General features: G+C 39.4%; 1 protein-coding gene across 1 annotated transcript in view; it reads right to left on the minus strand.

Moving 5' to 3' along the window:
* Nucleotides 1-22,991, minus strand: part of LOC145291107 (uncharacterized) — a 416,667-nt gene that overhangs the window by 116,555 nt on the left and 277,121 nt on the right. Inside the window, exon 36 of the mRNA XM_080136623.1 lies at nucleotides 2,513-22,156. Within this exon, the coding sequence (XP_079992749.1) occupies nucleotides 2,513-22,156 (19,644 nt within the window). The remainder of the gene's footprint in view (nucleotides 1-2,512; nucleotides 22,157-22,991) is intronic.

The raw sequence follows: 22,991 nt of genomic DNA on the forward strand, positions 1-22,991 counted from the left end.
CCAAGTTTGACACAAAGATTTGTGCATTCAATAAGATGCACCTGAAGAAAATTGGATGTTAGTGTTATGAGCATAACATCCAAGATGAGAACAGTAGTTCAAAGAATCCAAATAATCCAATAAAAATAATAAAATGATAAATATGCAAGAAATTCTTCATAATCAAATCTTAAATTACATCCAGATTTTAACAACTCAATAAACAGTTCTAAAATTTAATAAGCACAATGGATACAAGTGACTCATGCAATTGATTAAAGCTATAAACATTTAAATAAGCATATTTATTTCATGATATAAACTTCAACATTTTGAACAAAGGAGTCCTTTGTAAATCAAGAGAAAAACATAACTATAATCTATTCGTTATGTTTCTGAATTTTTGAGATGAGGATTGATAATTTGTATTATTTGAACTACTGTTCTCATCTTGAGTGTTATTCTCACATTTTGGGTAATGTAACTTCTGACCTTCTTCAAGCATATCTTGTCAAACTCAGGAATCTGTAGACAATTTGGAACGGAACTCTTTACTTAATTCACGGGGGTAGCATGCTCTTGTTCTATCAGCGATGACTGGGTCAAAGTCTTAATAGCCACAACTGTATTGATAATATTGCCCGCACAGAAGATTGAATATCTAGAAGAGTGTCACTTAGAACTGAATTTTATCTCAAACTTTATCTGTTGTGCCACGGATCCTTTCATTTTGCTAGATTGAAAGTTCAATCCACTGTGCAGGCGATATTAAGAATAGAATTACGAATTATTAAGACTTCTACCTGGTGACGACTGATGGAACAAGAGCAAGCTACCTCAGCAGATTAAATAAAGGCTTCTGTTCAGAATTCTGAATAGATTATCAAGTTTGATAGAAAAATTCCAGATATCAATCTGAAGAAAGTCAGTTTACATTGGTCAAAATATTGTGACAATAGCACTCAAGATGAGAACAGTAATCCAAATAATCCAATGCAAACCTATTAATTATTCAGCTCTCATCACATTGGTAGGAGCAGCGGCAACATGTTAGTGTCAGAGATATACCATCTAGAACTTTGGTTTCTGACAGGGCCACTTTTGGAAGACAGATTTAGCAGCAAGCAATATTACGATTGCAACTTGCGACAGCTAACAGAATTCTAGTGCAAATCCGGAAGGTGTCAGCATCAGGATCCTTCATCCTCTATTCGTCTCTATGTCTGCATGTGGCAAGTATAGATGTGTCAAGTACAGAAATGCAAATCAATAGAATCAAAATAGTAAGGTTGCTTTTGCACCATTCTGCAATGTGTTTTGAGCTAAACTTTCCTTAAATTTGCATGAAACTGCTGAGCCTTGTTGTTCTCAAGGTTAGGAACCAAAATTTGCAGGCTGACAAATAGCTGCAACTAACAAGGAAGACTTCATGCAAGCCTAATCTTTGTGAGCTCTATGCAGAAGTCTGACTCATTTACCAGATTTAAATGATGGGTTTTCAAATAATTGATATAATTTTTAAATTGGACCTAACAAAATGCCCTAAAAAGGAGAAAGTATTTTAACAAGATAAATATTATATAATAATATAGTCTATATAGCCATTTATAAGTGAAAGATTATATCAAATAAGTAATTTTGTTTGTATTTGATAGTTTAGAAAGTTTAGAAAATATTTCATATCTGAAATACCAGTATATTCAAACAGCAAAATGAGACATAGATAAACATTAATGAAGCATGAATATTATATTTCCACATTATTATGTATTTCAACACATTTGATATTATAATGAAAAAAAAAACTGCGTTTCAATCGAAATAATCCCATTATACATTTAATTAGATCAATTTTAAAGGAAATCACAAAGGAGTATTTTATTGATGATTTCAAAAGTACTTCACGAATAACAATAACCACGATAAAAAAAAAAGAGAGAATGTATGCATCAAATACATGTATTATGCAATGATAAAATATACTGTATATCGAAAAATGAACAGTGCTGGAAACAGAATCTATTAATGATATAAAGGAAAAGGTACTTGTTTTTCTTTTCTGTCGTTCATATATTCTGCCTCTACAACTGTTCATTTTTTTTATATACTAATTGATTAATTAAAATAAAACAAAGTGAGACAATAATTTCAAATAATAATAAGCCAAAAAACAGTAAGATTAACTCGTTTCATTCTGATAAGCAGACGTCTTCTTGAGAAAAACGCTAGAAAACAGTATGCAATATCGAATATTTTCTCATTTGCACAAATATTTGAAAATTTGCAAGACATGAGAAGAAGATGTTAAGGGGATGAAAAGAAAGGGAAAGTACTAAAAGAGAAACAGAAAACAGTACAGGAGTAGACATGAATGAATGGCAAATAAAAACCAGTGGTACTTAGCTGGCGTTAAAGTTAATAATGCAATGAGGGATAATGCTACCTAGTAAAGTTTCACTTTTTCTAATATACTATATAGAACTAATGAATACTAAAAAAAATTTGAAAAATTTATAAAAAATAAAAAACTTACCAATTGATGTGAGGAAAAATGGAATACTGCTTTGGTTGACAGGAATAGTTTCACTAGATTCAGATGGGGAAGATAAAAATGACGTGGTGATGTTCCCAAGAGTTATTGTGCCATTATTAAGTTCTTCAGTGAAAAGTGGAAGTACACTTGGCGTTGATCCAACTGCAGGTAGAATAGTGCTTGATACTCTTTGGCCGAATGATGTTTTATGTTCACTTATTGGTGTACGTGTTGATGGTCCAATGGGTACAGATACTGAATGAGTATACCCAGGTGTTGCCGGTGTTCCTTTCTTATGTCCAGTTGTTCCTTTAACTGATTCAGTTGTTATACCTTCGTGCTTGGACACCTCACCACTAACTGTTGGCGGTATTTTACCTGTAGATTGTCCTTCAATAGCTTGTGTATTAGTTACTACACTTGATGGCTGTGTAGTTTTACCGACACTAGGTACACTTGGTGTAGAACCTGTTGCAGCTGACACTTTTGTTGACGATAATTCATGTGATTGTGTGGATTCCATTGCAGAAATAGCACTAGGAGTAGATCCAACTGCAGGTAGAATAGTGCTTGATACACTTTGGCTTAATGATGTTTTATGTTCACTTATTGGTGTACGTGTTGATGGTCCAATGGGTACAGATACTGAATGAGTATACCCAGGTGTTGCCGGTGTTCCTTTCTTATGTCCAGTTGTTCCTTCAACTGATTCAGTTGTTATACCTTCGTGCTTGGACACCTCACCACTAACTGTTGGCGGTATTTTACCTGTAGATTGTCCTTCAATAGCTTGTGTATTAGTTACTACACCTGATGGCTGTGTAGTTTTACCGACACTAGGTACACTTGGTGTAGAACCTGTTGCAGCTGAAATTTTTGTTGACGATAATTCATGTGATTGTGTGGATTCCATTGCAGAAATAGCACTAGGAGTAGATCCAACTGCAGGTAGAATAGTGCTTGATACTCTTTGGCTTAATGATGTTTTATGTTCACTTATTGGTGTACGTGTTGATGGTCCAATGGGTACAGATACTGAATGAGTATACCCAGGTGTTGCCGGTGTTCCTTTCTTATGTCCAGTTGTTCCTTCAACTGATTCAGTTGTTATACCTTCGTGCTTGGACACCTCACCACTAACTGTTGGCGGTATTTTACCTGTAGATTGTCCTTCAATAGCTTGTGTATTAGTTACTACACCTGATGGCTGTGTAGTTTTACCGACACTAGGTACACTTGGTGTAGAACCTGTTGCAGCTGAAATTTTTGTTGACGATAATTCATGTGATTGTGTGGATTCCATCGAAGAAATAGCACTAGGAGTAGATCCAACTGTAGGTAGAATAGTGCTTGATACTCTTTGGCCGAATGATGTTTTATGTTCACTTATTGGTGTACGTGTTGATGGTCCAATGGGTACAGATACTGAATGAGTATACCCAGGTGTTGCCGGTGTTCCTTTCTTATGTCCAGTTGTTCCTTCAACTGATTCAGTTGTTATACCTTCGTGCTTGGACACCTCACCACTAACTGTTGGCGGTATTTTACCTGTAGATTGTCCTTCAATAGCTTGTGTATTAGTTACTGCACCTGATGGCTGTGTAGTTTTACCGACACTAGGTACACTTGGTGTAGAACCTGTTGCAGCTGAAATTTTTGTTGACGATAATTCATGTGATTGTGTGGATTCCATCGCAGAAATAGCACTAGGAGTAGATCCAACTGCAGGTAGAATAGTGCTTGATACTCTTTGGCTTAATGATGTTTTATGTTCACTTATTGGTGTACGTGTTGATGGTCCAATGGGTACAGATACTGAATGAGTATACCCAGGTGTTGCCGGTGTTCCTTTCTTATGTCCAGTTGTTCCTTCAACTGATTCAGTTGTTATACCTTCGTGCTTGGACACCTCACCACTAACTGTTGGCGGTATTTTACCTGTAGATTGTCCTTCAATAGCTTGTGTATTAGTTACTACACCTGATGGCTGTGTAGTTTTACCGACACTAGGTACACTTGGTGTAGAACCTGTTGCAGCTGAAACTTTTGTTGACGATAATTCATGTGATTGTGTGGATTCCATCGAAGAAATAGCACTAGGAGTTGATCCAACTGCAGGTAGAATAGTGCTTGATACTCTTTGGCCGAATGATGTTTTATGTTCACTTATTGGTGTACGTGTTGATGGTCCAATGGGTACAGATACTGAATGAGTATACCCAGGTGTTGCCGGTGTTCCTTTCTTATGTCCAGTTGTTCCTTCAACTGATTCAGTTGTTATACCTTCGTGCTTGGACACCTCACCACTAACTGTTGGCGGTATTTTACCTGTAGATTGTCCTTCAATAGCTTGTGTATTAGTTACTGCACCTGATGGCTGTGTAGTTTTACCGACACTAGGTACACTTGGTGTAGAACCTGTTGCCGCTGAAATTTTTGTTGACGATAATTCATGTGATTGTGTGGATTCCATCGCAGAAATAGCACTAGGAGTAGATCCAACTGCAGGTAGAATAGTGCTTGATACTCTTTGGCTTAATGATGTTTTATGTTCACTTATTGGTGTACGTGTTGATGGTCCAATGGGTACAGATACTGAATGAGTATACCCAGGTGTTGCCGGTGTTCCTTTCTTATGTCCAGTTGTTCCTTCAACTGATTCAGTTGTTATACCTTCGTGCTTGGACACCTCACCACTAACTGTTGGCGGTATTTTACCTGTAGATTGTCCTTCAATAGCTTGTGTATTAGTTACTACACCTGATGGCTGTGTACTTTTACCGACACTAGGTACACTTGGTGTAGAACCTGTTGCAGCTGAAATTTTTGTTGACGATAATTCATGTGATTGTGTGGATTCCATCGCAGAAATAGCACTAGGAGTAGATCCAACTGCAGGTAGAATAGTGCTTGATACTCTTTGGCCGAATGATGTTTTATGTTCACTTATTGGTGTACGTGTTGATTGTCCAATGGGTACAGATACTGAATGAGTATACCCAGGTGTTGCCGGTGTTCCTTTCTTATGTCCAGTTGTTCCTTCAACTGATTCAGTTGTTATACCTTCGTGCTTTGACACCTCACCACTAACTGTTGGCGGTATTTTACCTGTAGATTGTCCTTCAATAGCTTGTGTATTAGTTACTACACCTGATGGCTGTGTAGTTTTACCGACACTAGGTACACTTGGTGTAGAACCTGTTGCAGCTGACACTTTTGTTGACGATAATTCATGTGATTGTGTGGATTCCATGGCAGAAATAGCACCAGGAGTAGATCCAACTGCAGGAAGAATAGTGCTTGATACTCTTTGGCCGAATGATGTTTTATGTTCACTTATTGGTGTACGTGTTGATGGTCCAATGGGTACAGATACTGAATGAGTATACCCAGGTGTTGCCGGTGTTCCTTTCTTATGTCCAGTTGTTCCTTCAACTGATTCAGTTGTTATACCTTCGTGCTTGGACACCTCACCACTAACTGTTGCCGGTATTTTACCTGTAGATTGTCCTTCAATAGCTTGTGTATTAGTTACTACATTTGATGGCTGTGTACTTTTACCGACACTAGGTACACTTGGTGTAAAACCTGCTGCAGCTGAAACATTTGTTGACGATAATTCATGTGATTGTGTGGATTCCATGGCAGAAATAGCACCAGGAGTAGATCCAACTGCAGGTAGAATAGTGCTTGATACTCTTTGGCTTAATGATGTTTTATGTTCACTTATTGGTGTACGTGTTGATGGTCCAATGGGTACAGATACTGAATGAGTATACCCAGGTGTTGCCGGTGTTCCTTTCTTATGTCCAGTTGTTCCTTCAACTGATTCAGTTGTTATACCTTCGTGCTTGGACACCTCACCACTAACTGTTGGCGGTATTTTACCTGTAGATTGTCCTTCAATCGCTTGTGTATTAGTTACTACATTTGATGGCTGTGTAGTTTTACTGACACTAGGTACACTTGGTGTAGAACCTGTTGCAGCTGAAATTTTTGTTGACGATAATTCATGTGATTGTGTGGATTCCATCGCAGAAATAGCACTAGGAGTAGATCCAACTGCAGGTAGAATAGTGCTTGATACTCTTTGGCCGAATGATGTTTTATGTTCACTTATTGGTGTACGTGTTGATGGTCCAATGGGTACAGATACTGAATGAGTATACCCAGGTGTTGCCGGTGTTCCTTTCTTATGTCCAGTTATTCCTTCAACTGATTCAGTTGTTATACCTTCGTGCTTGGACACCTCACCACTAACTGTTGGCGGTATTTTACCTGTAGATTTACCTTCAATAGCTTGTGTATTAGTTACTACATTTGATGGCTGTGTAGTTTTACCGACACTAGGTACACTTGGTGTAGAACCTGTTGCAGCTGACACTTTTGTTGACGATAATTCATGTGATTGTGTGGATTCCATGGCAGAAATAGCACCAGGAGTAGATCCAACTGCAGGAAGAATAGTGCTTGATACTCTTTGGCCGAATGATGTTTTATGTTCACTTATTGGTGTACGTGTTGATGGTCCAATGGGTACAGATACTGAATGAGTATACCCAGGTGTTGCCGGTGTTCCTTTCTTATGTCCAGTTGTTCCTTCAACTGATTCAGTTGTTATACCTTCGTGCTTGGACACCTCACCACTAACTGTTGGCGGTATTTTACCTGTAGATTGTCCTTCAATAGCTTGTGTATTAGTTACTACATTTGATGGCTGTGTACTTTTACCGACACTAGGTACACTTGGTGTAGAACCTGCTGCAGCTGAAACATTTGTTGACGATAATTCATGTGATTGTGTGGATTCCATGGCAGAAATAGCACCAGGAGTAGATCCAACTGCAGGTAGAATAGTGCTTGATACTCTTTGGCTTAATGATGTTTTATGTTCACTTATTGGTGTACGTGTTGATGGTCCAATGGGTACAGATACTGAATGAGTATACCCAGGTGTTGCCGGTGTTCCTTTCTTATGTCCAGTTGTTCCTTCAACTGATTCAGTTGTTATACCTTCGTGCTTGGACACCTCACCACTAACTGTTGGCGGTATTTTACCTGTAGATTGTCCTTCAATCGCTTGTGTATTAGTTACTACATTTGATGGCTGTGTAGTTTTACTGACACTAGGTACACTTGTTGTAGAACCTGTTGCAGCTGAAATTTTTGTTGACGATAATTCATGTGATTGTGTGGATTCCATCGCAGAAATAGCACTAGGAGTAGATCCAACTGCAGGTAGAATAGTGCTTGATACTCTTTGGCTTAATGATGTTTTATGTTCACTTATTGGTGTACGTGTTGATGGTCCAATGGGTACAGATACTGAATGAGTATACCCAGGTGTTGCCGGTGTTCCTTTCTTATGTCCAGTTGTTCCTTCAACTGATTCAGTTGTTATACCTTCGTGCTTGGACACCTCACCACTAACTGTTGGCGGTATTTTACCTGTAGATTGTCCTTCAATAGCTTGTGTATTAGTTACTACACCTGATGGCTGTGTACTTTTACCGACACTAGGTACACTTGGTGTAGAACCTGTTGCAGCTGAAATTTTTGTTGATGATAATTCATGTGATTGTGTGGATTCCATGGCAGAAATAGCACCAGGAGTAGATCCAACTGCAGGTAGAATAGTGCTTGATACTCTTTGGCTTAATGATGTTTTATGTTCACTTATTGGTGTACGTGTTGATTGTCCAATGGGTACAGATACTGAATGAGTATACCCAGGTGTTGCCGGTGTTCCTTTCTTATGTCCAGTTGTTCCTTCAACTGATTCAGTTGTTATACCTTCGTGCTTGGACACCTCACCACTAACTGTTGGCGGTATTTTACCTGTAGATTGTCCTTCAATAGCTTGTGTATTAGTTACTACACTTGATGGCTGTGTAGTTTTACCGACACTAGGTACACTTGGTGTAGAACCTGTTGCAGCTGAAACTTTTGTTGATGATAATTCATGTGATTGTGTGGATTCCATTGCAGAAATAGCACTAGGAGTAGATCCAACTGCAGGTAGAATAGTGCTTGATACTCTTTGGCCGAATGATGTTTTATGTTCACTTATTGGTGTACGTGTTGATGGTCCAATGGGTACAGATACTGAATGAGTATACCCAGGTGTTGCCGGTGTTCCTTTCTTATGTCCAGTTGTTCCTTCAACTGATTCAGTTGTTATACCTTCGTGCTTGGACACCTCACCACTAACTGTTGGCGGTATTTTACCTGTAGATTGTCCTTCAATAGCTTGTGTATTAGTTACTACACCTGATGGCTGTGTAGTTTTACCGACACTAGGTACACTTGGTGTAGAACCTGTTGCAGCTGAAATTTTTGTTGACAATAATTCATGTGATTGTGTGGATTCCATCGCAGAAATAGCACTAGGAGTAGATCCAACTGCAGGTAGAATAGTGCTTGATAATCTTTGGCTTAATGATGTTTTATGTTCACTTATTGGTGTACGTGTTGATGGTCCAATGGGTACAGATACTGAATGAGTATACCCAGGTGTTGCCGGTGTTCCTTTCTTATGTCCAGTTGTTCCTTCCACTGATTCAGTTGTTATACCTTCGTGCTTGGACACCTCACCACTAACTGTTGGCGGTATTTTACCTGTAGATTGTCCTTCAATAGCTTGTGTATTAGTTACTACACCTGATGGCTGTGTACTTTTACCGACACTAGGTACACTTGGTGTAGAACCTGTTGCAGCTGAAACTTTTGTTGATGATAATTCATGTGATTGTGTGGATTCCATCGCAGAAATAGCACTAGGAGTAGATCCAACTGCAGGTAGAATAGTGCTTGATACTCTTTGGCCGAATGATGTTTTATGTTCACTTATTGGTGTACGTGTTGATGGTCCAATGGGTACAGATACTGAATGAGTATACCCAGGTGTTGCCGGTGTTCCTTTCTTATGTCCAGTTGTTCCTTCAACTGATTCAGTTGTTATACCTTCGTGCTTGGACACCTCACCACTAACTGTTGGCGGTATTTTACCTGTAGATTGTCCTTCAATAGCTTGTGTATTAGTTACTACACCTGATGGCTGTGTAGTTTTACCGACACTAGGTACACTTGGTGTAGAACCTGTTGCAGCTGAAATTTTTGTTGACAATAATTCATGTGATTGTGTGGATTCCATCGCAGAAATAGCACTAGGAGTAGATCCAACTGCAGGTAGAATAGTGCTTGATAATCTTTGGCTTAATGATGTTTTATGTTCACTTATTGGTGTACGTGTTGATGGTCCAATGGGTACAGATACTGAATGAGTATACCCAGGTGTTGCCGGTGTTCCTTTCTTATGTCCAGTTGTTCCTTCCACTGATTCAGTTGTTATACCTTCGTGCTTGGACACCTCACCACTAACTGTTGGCGGTATTTTACCTGTAGATTGTCCTTCAATAGCTTGTGTATTAGTTACTACACCTGATGGCTGTGTACTTTTACCGACACTAGGTACACTTGGTGTAGAACCTGTTGCAGCTGAAACTTTTGTTGATGATAATTCATGTGATTGTGTGGATTCCATCGCAGAAATAGCACTAGGAGTAGATCCAACTGCAGGTAGAATAGTGCTTGATACTCTTTGGCCGAATGATGTTTTATGTTCACTTATTGGTGTACGTGTTGATGGTCCAATGGGTACAGATACTGAATGAGTATACCCAGGTGTTGCCGGTGTTCCTTTCTTATGTCCAGTTGTTCCTTCAACTGATTCAGTTGTTATACCTTCGTGCTTGGACACCTCACCACTAACTGTTGGCGGTATTTTACCTGTAGATTGTCCTTCAATAGCTTGTGTATTAGTTACTACACCTGATGGCTGTGTAGTTTTACCGACACTAGGTACACTTGGTGTAGAACCTGTTGCAGCTGAAATTTTTGTTGACGATAATTCATGTGATTGTGTGGATTCCATCGCAGAAATAGCACTAGGAGTAGATCCAACTGCAGGTAGAATAGTGCTTGATACTCTTTGGCTTAATGATGTTTTATGTTCACTTATTGGTGTACGTGTTGATGGTCCAATGGGTACAGATACTGAATGAGTATACCCAGGTGTTGCCGGTGTTCCTTTCTTATGTCCAGTTGTTCCTTCCACTGATTCAGTTGTTATACCTTCGTGCTTGGACACCTCACCACTAACTGTTGGCGGTATTTTACCTGTAGATTGTCCTTCAATAGCTTGTGTATTAGTTACTACACCTGATGGCTGTGTACTTTTACCGACACTAGGTACACTTGGTGTAGAACCTGTTGCAGCTGAAACTTTTGTTGACGATAATTCATGTGATTGTGTGGATTCCATCGCAGAAATAGCACTAGGAGTAGATCCAACTGCAGGTAGAATAGTGCTTGATACTCTTTGGCCAAAAGATGTTTTATGTTCACTTACTTCTTTATGGGTTGACAACCTTGCTGGAAATGATACTGAATGTGTATATTCAGATGTTTTTGAGGTTCTATTATTATTTTCAGTGCTCCATTCTAAAGAAACACTGGTGACAGATGGAAGATTAGACCACATTGGATTAGTTATTGAAGGGATACTTCGAGATCTTGAATTTGTTATTAGATTAAACAGTGGAGTCGATTTACCTAAAGTAGGCACACTGGGTGAAGGTCCTATTTCAACTGAGATCTCTGTTTGTGGTAATTTATTTGATATTGTGGGTCCCATTACATTAATAGTACTTGGGGTGGATCCAACTGCTGGTAGAATAGTACTTGATAGCTTAGGATGAAATGATGTTTTGTATTCACTTCCCGGGGTTGATGATCCTAATGCGACAACAGTTCCTTGTGTTCTTTCACCATGTTCGGTACTCCATTCAATAATTCCTTCTGTGACAGCTGCTTTTTCCGACACAAGACTGCTAATTGTAGGTACAATCTTATGAGTTGATAGTTTCCCTGTAGATTGCGAACTTGTTGCAAAAGATTGAACAGTTGAAGTTTTTTCTGAATAAGCAATCATGGGTGTAGAACCTGTTGCAGCTGAAACTTTTGTTGACGATAATTCATGTGATTGTGTGGATCCCATCGCAGAAATAGCACTAGGAGTAGATCCAACTGCAGGTAGAATAGTGCTTGATACTTTTTGCTCAAATGATGTAATATGCTTAGTTATAGGTAAAAGTGTTGATGTTCCAAAAAGTAAAGATACTGTATGAGTATACCCAGGTGTTGCCGGTGTTCCTTTCTTATGTCCAGTTGTTCCTTCAACTGATTCAGTTGTTATACCTTCGTGCTTGGACACCTCACCACTAACTGTTGGCGGTATTTTACCTGTAGATTGTCCTTCAATAGCTTGTGTATTAGTTACTACACCTGATGGCTGTGTACTTTTACCGACACTAGGTACACTTGGTGTAGAACCTGTTGCAGCTGAAACTTTTGTTGACGATAATTCATGTGATTGTGTGGATTCCATTGCAGAAATAGCACTAGGAGTAGATCCAACTGCAGGTAGAATAGTGCTTGATACTCTTTGGCCGAATGATGTTTTATGTTCACTTATTGGTGTACGTGTTGATGGTCCAATGGGTACAGATACTGAATGAGTATACCCAGGTGTTGCCGGTGTTCCTTTCTTATGTCCAGTTGTTCCTTCAACTGATTCAGTTGTTATACCTTCTGTCTTGGACACCTCACCACTAACTGTTGGCGGTATTTTACCTGTAGATTGTCCTTCAATAGCTTGTGTATTAGTTACTACACCTGATGGCTGTGTACTTTTACCGACACTAGGTACACTTGGTGTAGAACCTGTTGCAGCTGAAATTTTTGTTGACGATAATTCATGTGATTGTGTGGATTCCATTGCAGAAATAGCACTAGGAGTAGATCCAACTGCAGGTAGAATAGTGCTTGATACTCTTTGGCTTAATGATGTTTTATGTTCACTTATTGGTGTACGTGTTGATGGTCCAATGGATACAGATACTGAATGAGTATACCCAGGTGTTGCCGGTGTTCCTTTCTTATGTCCAGTTGTTCCTTCAACTGATTCAGTTGTTATACCTTCGTGCTTGGACACCTCACCACTAACTGTTGGCGGTATTTTACCTGTAGATTGTCCTTCAATAGCTTGTGTATTAGTTACTACACCTGATGGCTGTGTACTTTTACCGACACTAGGTACACTTGGTGTAGAACCTGTTGCAGCTGAAACTTTTGTTGACGATAATTCATGTGATTGTGTGGATTCCATTGCAGAAATAGCACTAGGAGTAGATCCAACTGCAGGTAGAATAGTGCTTGATACTCTTTGGCTTAATGATGTTTTATGTTCACTTATTGGTGTACGTGTTGATGGTCCAATGGGTACAGATACTGAATGAGTATACCCAGGTGTTGCCGGTGTTCCTTTCTTATGTCCAGTTGTTCCTTCAACTGATTCAGTTGTTATACCTTCGTGCTTGGACACCTCACCACTAACTGTTGGCGGTATTTTACCTGTAGATTGTCCTTCAATAGCTTGTGTATTAGTTACTACACCTGATGGCTGTGTACTTTTACCGACACTAGGTACACTTGGTGTAGAACCTGTTGCAGCTGAAATTTTTGTTGACGATAATTCATGTGATTGTGTGGATTCCATTGCAGAAATAGCACTAGGAGTAGATCCAACTGCAGGTAGAATAGTGCTTGATACTCTTTGGCTTAATGATGTTTTATGTTCACTTATTGGTGTACGTGTTGATGGTCCAATGGGTACAGATACTGAATGAGTATACCCAGGTGTTGCCGGTGTTCCTTTCTTATGTCCAGTTGTTCCTTCAACTGATTCAGTTGTTATACCTTCGTGCTTGGACACCTCACCACTAACTGTTGGCGGTATTTTACCTGTAGATTGTCCTTCAATAGCTTGTGTATTAGTTACTACACCTGATGGCTGTGTACTTTTACCGACACTAGGTACACTTGGTGTAGAACCTGTTGCAGCTGAAATGTTTGTTGACGATAATTCATGTGATTGTGTGGATTCCATTGCAGAAATAGCACTAGGAGTAGATCCAACTGCAGGTAGAATAGTGCTTGATACTCTTTGGCTTAATGATGTTTTATGTTCACTTATTGGTGTACGTGTTGATGGTCCAATGGGTACAGATACTGAATGAGTATACCCAGGTGTTGCCGGTGTTCCTTTCTTATGTCCAGTTGTTCCTTCAACTGATTCAGTTGTTATACCTTCGTGCTTTGACACCTCACCACTAACTGTTGGCGGTATTTTACCTGTAGATTGTCCTTCAATAGGGTGTGTATTAGTTACTACACCTGATGGCTGTGTACTTTTACCGACACTAGGTACACTTGGTGTAGAACCTGTTGCAGCTGAAATTTTTGTTGACGATAATTCATGTGATTGTGTGGATTCCATTGCAGAAATAGCACTAGGAGTAGATCCAACTGCAGGTAGAATAGTGCTTGATACTCTTTGGCTTAATGATGTTTTATGTTCACTTATTGGTGTACGTGTTGATGGTCCAATGGGTACAGATACTGAATGAGTATACGCAGGTGTTGCCGGTGTTCCTTTCTTATGTCCAGTTGTTCCTTCAACTGATTCAGTTGTTATACCTTCGTGCTTTGACACCTCACCACTAACTGTTGGCGGTATTTTACCTGTAGATTGTCCTTCAATAGCTTGTGTATTAGTTACTACACCTGATGGCTGTGTAGTTTTACCGACACTAGGTACACTTGGTGTAGAACCTGTTGCAGCTGAAACTTTTGTTGACGATAATTCATGTGATTGTGTGGATTCCATTGCAGAAATAGCACTAGGAGTAGATCCAACTGCAGGTAGAATAGTGCTTGATACTCTTTGGCTTAATGATGTTTTATGTTCACTTATTGGTGTACGTGTTGATGGTCCAATGGGTACAGATACTGAATGAGTATACCCAGGTGTTGCCGGTGTTCCTTTCTTATGTCCAGTTGTTCCTTCAACTGATTCAGTTGTTATACCTTCGTGCTTTGACACCTCACCACTAACTGTTGGCGGTATTTTACCTGTAGATTGTCCTTCAATAGCTTGTGTATTAGTTACTACACCTGATGGCTGTGTAGTTTTACCGACACTAGGTACACTTGGTGTAGAACCTGTTGCAGCTGAAATTTTTGTTGACGATAATTCATGTGATTGTGTGGATTCCATTGCAGAAATAGCACTAGGAGTAGATCCAACTGCAGGTAGAATAGTGCTTGATACTCTTTGGCTTAATGATGTTTTATGTTCACTTATTGGTGTACGTGTTGATGGTCCAATGGGTACAGATACTGAATGAGTATATCCAGGTGTTGCCGGTGTTCCTTTCTTATGTCCAGTTGTTCCTTCAACTGATTCAGTTGTTATACCTTCGTGCTTTGACACCTCACCACTAACTGTTGGCGGTATTTTACCTGTAGATTGTCCTTCAATAGCTTGTGTATTAGTTACTACACCTGATGGCTGTGTAGTTTTACCGACACTAGGTACACTTGGTGTAGAACCTGTTGCAGCTGAAACTTTTGTTGACGATAATTCATGTGATTGTGTGGATTCCATTGCAGAAATAGCACTAGGAGTAGATCCAACTGCAGGTAGAATAGTGCTTGATACTCTTTGGTTTAATGATGTTTTATGTTCACTTATTGGTGTACGTGTTGATGGTCCAATGGGTACAGATACTGAATGAGTATACCCAGGTGTTGCCGGTGTTCCTTTCTTATGTCCAGTTGTTCCTTCAACTGATTCAGTTGTTATACCTTCGTGCTTTGACACCTCACCACTAACTGTTGGCGGTATTTTACCTGTAGATTGTCCTTCAATAGCTTGTGTATTAGTTACTACACCTGATGGCTGTGTACTTTTACCGACACTAGGTACACTTGGTGTAGAACCTGTTGCAGCTGAAACTTTTGTTGACGATAATTCATGTGATTGTGTGGATTCCATTGCAGAAATAGCACTAGGAGTAGATCCAACTGCAGGTAGAATAGTGCTTGATACTCTTTGGCTTAATGATGTTTTATGTTCACTTATTGGTGTACGTGTTGATGGTCCAATGGGTACAGATACTGAATGAGTATACCCAGGTGTTGCCGGTGTTCCTTTCTTATGTCCAGTTGTTCCTTCAACTGATTCAGTTGTTATACTTTCGTGCTTTGACACCTCACCACTAACTGTTGCCGGTATTTTACCTGTAGATTGTCCTTCAATAGCTTGTGTATTAGTTACTACACCTGATGGCTGTGTACTTTTACCGACACTAGGTACACTTGGTGTAGAACCTGTTGCAGCTGAAATTTTTGTTGACGATAATTCATGTGATTGTGTGGATTCCATTGCAGAAATAGCACTAGGAGTAGATCCAACTGCAGGTAGAATAGTGCTGGATACTCTTTGGCTTAATGATGTTTTATGTTCACTTATTGGTGTACGTGTTGATGGTCCAATGGGTACAGATACTGAATGAGTATACCCAGGTGTTGCCGGTGTTCCTTTCTTATGTCCAGTTGTTCCTTCAACTGATTCAGTTGTTATACCTTCGTGCTTTGACACCTCACCACTAACTGTTGGCGGTATTTTACCTGTAGATTGTCCTTCAATAGCTTGTGTATTAGTTACTACACCTGATGGCTGTGTACTTTTACCGACACTAGGTACACTTGGTGTAGAACCTGTTGCAGCTGAAATTTTTGTTGACGATAATTCATGTGATTGTGTGGATTCCATTGCAGAAATAGCACTAGGAGTAGATCCAACTGCAGGTAGAATAGTGCTTGATACTCTTTGGCTTAATGATGTTTTATGTTCACTTATTGGTGTACGTGTTGATGGTCCAATGGGTACAGATACTGAATGAGTATACCCAGGTGTTGCCGGTGTTCCTTTCTTATGTCCAGTTGTTCCTTCAACTGATTCAGTTGTTATACCTTCTGTCTTGGACACCTCACCACTAACTGTTGGCGGTATTTTACCTGTAGATTGTCCTTCAATAGCTTGTGTATTAGTTACTACACCTGATGGCTGTGTAGTTTTACCGACACTAGGTACACTTGGTGTAGAACCTGTTGCAGCTGAAATTTTTGTTGACGATAATTCATGTGATTGTGTGGATTCCATTGCAGAAATAGCACTAGGAGTAGATCCAACTGCAGGTAGAATAGTGCTTGATACTCTTTGGCTTAATGATGTTTTATGTTCACTTATTGGTGTACGTGTTGATGGTCCAATGGGTACAGATACTGAATGAGTATACCCAGGTGTTGCCGGTGTTCCTTTCTTATGTCCAGTTGTTCCTTCAACTGATTCAGTTGTTATACCTTCTGTCTTGGACACCTCACCACTAACTGTTGGCGGTATTTTACCTGTAGATTGTCTTTCAATAGCTTGTGTATTAGTTACTACACCTGATGGCTGTGTACTTTTACCGACACTAGGTACACTTGGTGTAGAACCTGTTGCAGCTGAAATTTTTGTTGACGATAATTCATGTGATTGTGTGGATTCCATTGCAGAAATAGCACTAGGAGTAGATCCAACTGCAGGTAGAATAGTGCTTGATACTCTTTGGCTTAATGATGTTTTATGTTCACTTATTGGTGTACGTGTTGATGGTCCAATGGGTACAGATACTGAATGAGTATACCCAGGTGTTGCCGGTGTTCCTTTCTTATGTCCAGTTGTTCCTTCAACTGATTCAGTTGTTATACCTTCGTGCTTTGACACCTCACCACTAACTGTTGGCGGTATTTTACCTGTAGATTGTCCTTCAATAGCTTGTGTATTAGTTACTACACCTGATGGCTGTGTACTTTTACCGACACTAGGTACACTTGGTGTAGAACCTGTTGCAGCTGAAATTTTTGTTGACGATAATTCATGTGATTGTGTGGATTCCATTGCAGAAATAGCACTAGGAGTAGATCCAACTGCAGGTAGAATAGTGCTTGATACTCTTTGGCTTAATGATGTTTTATGTTCACTTATTGGTGTACGTGTTGATGGTCCAATGGGTACAGATACTGAATGAGTATACCCAGGTGTTGCCGGTGTTCCTTTCTTATGTCCAGTTGTTCCTTCAACTGATTCAGTTGTTATACCTTCTGTCTTGGACACCTCACCACTAACTGTTGGCGGTATTTTACCTGTAGATTGTCCTTCAATAGCTTGTGTATTAGTTACTACACCTGATGGCTGTGTAGTTTTACCGACACTAGGTACACTTGGTGTAGAACCTGTTGCAGCTGAAATTTTTGTTGACGATAATTCATGTGATTGTGTGGATTCCATTGCAGAAATAGCACTAGGAGTAGATCCAACTGCAGGTAGAATAGTGCTTGATACTCTTTGGCTTAATGATGTTTTATGTTCACTTATTGGTGTACGTGTTGATGGTCCAATGGGTACAGATACTGAATGAGTATACCCAGGTGTTGCCGGTGTTCCTTTCTTATGTCCAGTTGTTCCTTCAACTGATTCAGTTGTTATACCTTCTGTCTTGGACACCTCACCACTAACTGTTGGCGGTATTTTACCTGTAGATTGTCTTTCAATAGCTTGTGTATTAGTTACTACACCTGATGGCTGTGTACTTTTACCGACACTAGGTACACTTGGTGTAGAACCTGTTGCAGCTGAAATTTTTGTTGACGATAATTCATGTGATTGTGTGGATTCCATTGCAGAAATAGCACTAGGAGTAGATCTAACTGCAGGTAGAATAGTGCTTGATACTCTTTGGCTTAATGATGTTTTATGTTCACTTATTGGTGTACGTGTTGATGGTCCAATGGGTACAGATACTGAATGAGTATACCCAGGTGTTGCCGGTGTTCCTTTCTTATGTCCAGTTGTTCCTTCAACTGATTCAGTTGTTATACTTTCGTGCTTTGACACCTCACCACTAACTGTTGGCGGTATTTTACCTGTAGATTGTCCTTCAATAGCTTGTGTATTAGTTACTACACCTGATGGCTGTGTAGTTTTACCGACACTAGGTACACTTGGTGTAGAACCTGTTGCAGCTGAAATTTTTGTTGACGATAATTCATGTGATTGTGTGGATTCCATCGCAGAAATAGCACTAGGAGTAGATCCAACTGCAGGTAGAATAGTGCTTGATACTCTTTGGCTTAATGATGTTTTATGTTCACTTATTGGTGTACGTGTTGATGGTCCAATGGGTTCAGATACTGAATGAGTATACCCAGGTGTTGCCGGTGTTCCTTTCTTATGTCCAGTTGTTCCTTCAACTGATTCAGTTGTTATACCTTCGTGCTTGGACACCTCACCACTAACTGTTGGCGGTATTTTTCCTGTAGATTGTCCTTCAATAGCTTGTGTATTAGTTACTACACCTGATGGCTGTGTACTTTTACCGACACTAGGTACACTTGGTGTAGAACCTGTTGCAGCTGAAATTTTTGTTGACGATAATTCATGTGATTGTGTGGATTCCATTGCAGAAATAGCACTAGGAGTAGATCCAACTGCAGGTAGAATAGTGCTTGATACTCTTTGGCTTAATGATGTTTTATGTTCACTTATTGGTGTATGTGTTGATGGTCCAATGGGTACAGATACTGAATGAGTATACCCAGGTGTAGCCGGTGTTCCTTTCTTATGTCCAGTTGTTCCTTCAACTGATTCAGTTGTTATACCTTCGTGCTTGGACACCTCACCACTAACTGTTGGCGGTATTTTACCTGTAGATTGTCCTTCAATAGCTTGTGTATTAGTTACTACACCTGATGGCTGTGTAGTTTTACCGACACTAGGTACACTTGGTGTAGAACCTGTTGCAGCTGAAATTTTTGTTGACGATAATTCATGTGATTGTGTGGATTCCATTGCAGAAATAGCACTAGGAGTAGATCCAACTGCAGGTAGAATAGTGCTTGATACTCTTTGGCTTAATGATGTTTTATGTTCACTTATTGGTGTACGTGTTGATGGTCCAATGGGTACAGATACTGAATGAGTATACCCAGGTGTTGCCGGTGTTCCTTTCTTATGTCCAGTTGTTCCTTCAACTGATTCAGTTGTTATACCTTCGTGCTTTGACACCTCACCACTAACTGTTGGCGGTATTTTACCTGTAGATTGTCCTTCAATAGCTTGTGTATTAGTTACAACACCTGATGGCTGTGTAGTTTTACCGACACTAGGTACACTTGGTGTAGAACCTGTTGCAGCTGAAACTTTTGTTGACGATGATTCATGTGATTGTGTGGATTCCATCGCAGAAATAGCACTAGGAGTAGATCCAACTGCAGGTAGAATAGTGCTTGATACTCTTTGGCTTAATGATGTTTTATGTTCACTTATTGGTGTACGTGTTGATGGTCCAATGGGTACAGATACTGAATGAGTATACCCAGGTGTTGCCGGTGTTCCTTTCTTATGTCCAGTTGTTCCTTCAACTGATTCAGTTGTTATACCTTCGTGCTTTGACACCTCACCACTAACTGTTGGCGGTATTTTACCTGTAGATTGTCCTTCAATAGCTTGTGTATTAGTTACTACACTTGATGGCTGTGTACTTTTACCGACACTAGGTACACTTGGTGTAGAACCTGTTGCAGCTGAAATTTTTGTTGACGATAATTCATGTGATTGTGTGGATTCCATCGCAGAAATAGCACTAGGAGTAGATCCAACTGCAGGTAGAATAGTGCTTGATACTCTTTGGCTTAATGATGTTTTATGTTCACTTATTGGTGTACGTGTTGATGGTCCAATGGGTACAGATACTGAATGAGTATACCCAGGTGTTGCGGGTGTTCCTTTCTTATGTCCAGTTGTTCCTTCAACTGATTCAGTTGTTATACCTTCGTGCTTTGACACCTCACCACTAACTGTTGGCGGTATTTTACCTGTAGATTGTCCTTCAATAGCTTGTGTATTAGTTACTACACCTGATGGCTGTGTACTTTTACCGACACTAGGTACACTTGGTGTAGAACCTGTTGCAGCTGAAACTTTTGTTGACGATAATTCATGTGATTGTGTGGATTCCATTGCAGAAATAGCACTAGGAGTAGATCCAACTGCAGGTAGAATAGTGCTTGATACTCTTTGGCTTAATGATGTTTTATGTTCACTTATTGGTGTACGTGTTGATGGTCCAATGGGTACAGATACTGAATGAGTATACCCAGGTGTTGCCGGTGTTCCTTTCTTATGTCCAGTTGTTCCTTCAACTGATTCAGTTGTTATACCTTCGTGCTTTGACACCTCACCACTAACTGTTGGCGGTATTTTACCTGTAGATTGTCCTTCAATAGCTTGTGTATTAGTTACTACACCTGATGGCTGTGTACTTTTACCGACACTAGGTACACTTGGTGTAGAACCTGTTGCAGCTGAAATTTTTGTTGACGATAATTCATGTGATTGTGTGGATTCCATCGCAGAAATAGCACTAGGAGTAGATCCAACTGCAGGTAGAATAGTGCTTGATACTCTTTGGCTTAATGATGTTTTATGTTCACTTATTGGTGTACGTGTTGATGGTCCAATGGGTACAGATACTGAATGAGTATACCCAGGTGTTGCGGGTGTTCCTTTCTTATGTCCAGTTGTTCCTTCAACTGATTCAGTTGTTATACCTTCGTGCTTGGACACCTCACCACTAACTGTTGGCGGTATTTTACCTGTAGATTGTCCTTCAATAGCTTGTGTATTAGTTACTACACCTGATGGCTGTGTACTTTTACCGACACTAGGTACACTTGGTGTAGAACCTGTTGCAGCTGAAATTTTTGTTGACGATAATTCATGTGATTGTGTGGATTCCATCGAAGAAATAGCACTAGGAGTAGATCCAACTGCAGGTAGAATAGTGCTTGATACTCTTTGGCTTAATGATGTTTTATGTTCACTTATTGGTGTACGTGTTGATGGTCCAATGGTTTCAGATACTGAATTAGTATACCCAGGTGTTGCCGGTGTTCCTTTCTTATGTCCAGTTGTTCCTTCAACTGATTCAGTTGGTATACCTTCTGTCTTGGACACCTCACCACTAACTGTTGGCGGTATTTTACCTGTAGATTGTCCTTCAATAGCTTGTGTATTAGTTACTACACCTGATGGCTGTGTACTTTTACCGACACTAGGTACGCTTGGTGTAGAACCTGTTGCAGCTGAAATTTTTGTTGATGATAATTCATGTGATTGTGTGGATTCCATCGCAGAAATTGCACTAGGAGTAGATCCAACTGCAGGTAGAATAGTGCTTGATACTCTTTGGCCGAATGATGTTTTATGTTCACTTATTGGTGTATAGGTTGATGATCTAGACTCGATTGATATTGCATTTGTATACCTAGATATTCCTGGGGTTCCAATCCTTAGTTCAGTAGTCCCTTCAACTGATTCAGTTATTTTACTTCCTTGTTTGGACACTTTACTACTAACTGTCGGATTAGATCCACCTGTTGATATTTGTTTAGTTGATTCTGAAAGAGGCTCTTCCTCAGATTGTGTTGATTTTACTGTCGCAAGTATACTTGGTGTAGATCCACTCGCATATAGTATAGTGTTGCTTTCTGTTTTACCTGATGGTGATTGATGTCTGCCTGTTGATGTTGGGTATGGTCCTTCTGAGGCTACACTCTTAGTGGATCCAGTTACTGCTGAAATATTTTGATTGAAAATGCTTGTAATTATTATGTCATAAATTAAATTAACAATATGTTTTTAAACGTTTCCTCTTATAGTAACAAATGTTTTTTTTTTTTCGAATTTTTACACTGATTTGTGTTAGTGATGTTTTGTTTTGAGGATGTTACATTTTACATATTTACTTTTAACTTACAACATACATAGTACAATAGTTATTATATTTCAAATATTTTATATAATCACTATTATGAATATTAATATAAAGGACTGTTAAATGTGCAAAAAAAAAAAAAAAAGATTTTCACCATGTAAATGACTGACTTTAATAACGAATATGGGGTGAATATTTTATTCCTGCTCCTGTAATGGAGCAGGAATAAAATATGGACAACTGGACATAAGAAAGAAACAAAATATATACAATACTGGCAGGCATATAACTTCCAGCCGAAAGCCACCTCACTATCTGAGGTCTTCAGCGGAGATCACTCACATGGATTAGCAACTACCATAATCGGATGGGAGTGATTTTTGCTAAATGTAGCGTAGTGGATTTTTGTTAGTTGCAACAAGGAAAAACAAGCGAAAAAAAAAAAAAACTTGAAAATGATTGTAATTTAAAATGCAAATGTTTTGCAAGCTAATTATTTTCAGTGGATTTGAATCACATATTCCTTACTAATGACCTAAATTTCATAAGGAAAAAAATGTATAATATCATGGGTGTGAACCGGTAGTGATTCCATAAAATACCAATTGTAATCCTATGCTTTAACGAAGAATATGATTTACAAAATATGTTTACACAAGTTGATTTATATTCATTGCCTAATTCTGAGGCCAAAA

The sequence above is a fragment of the Euprymna scolopes genome, chromosome 12 (assembly GCF_053919585.1).
Source record: "Euprymna scolopes isolate OS-2025 chromosome 12, ASM5391958v1, whole genome shotgun sequence".
In the NCBI taxonomy this organism is placed as follows: domain Eukaryota; kingdom Metazoa; phylum Mollusca; class Cephalopoda; order Sepiida; family Sepiolidae; genus Euprymna; species Euprymna scolopes.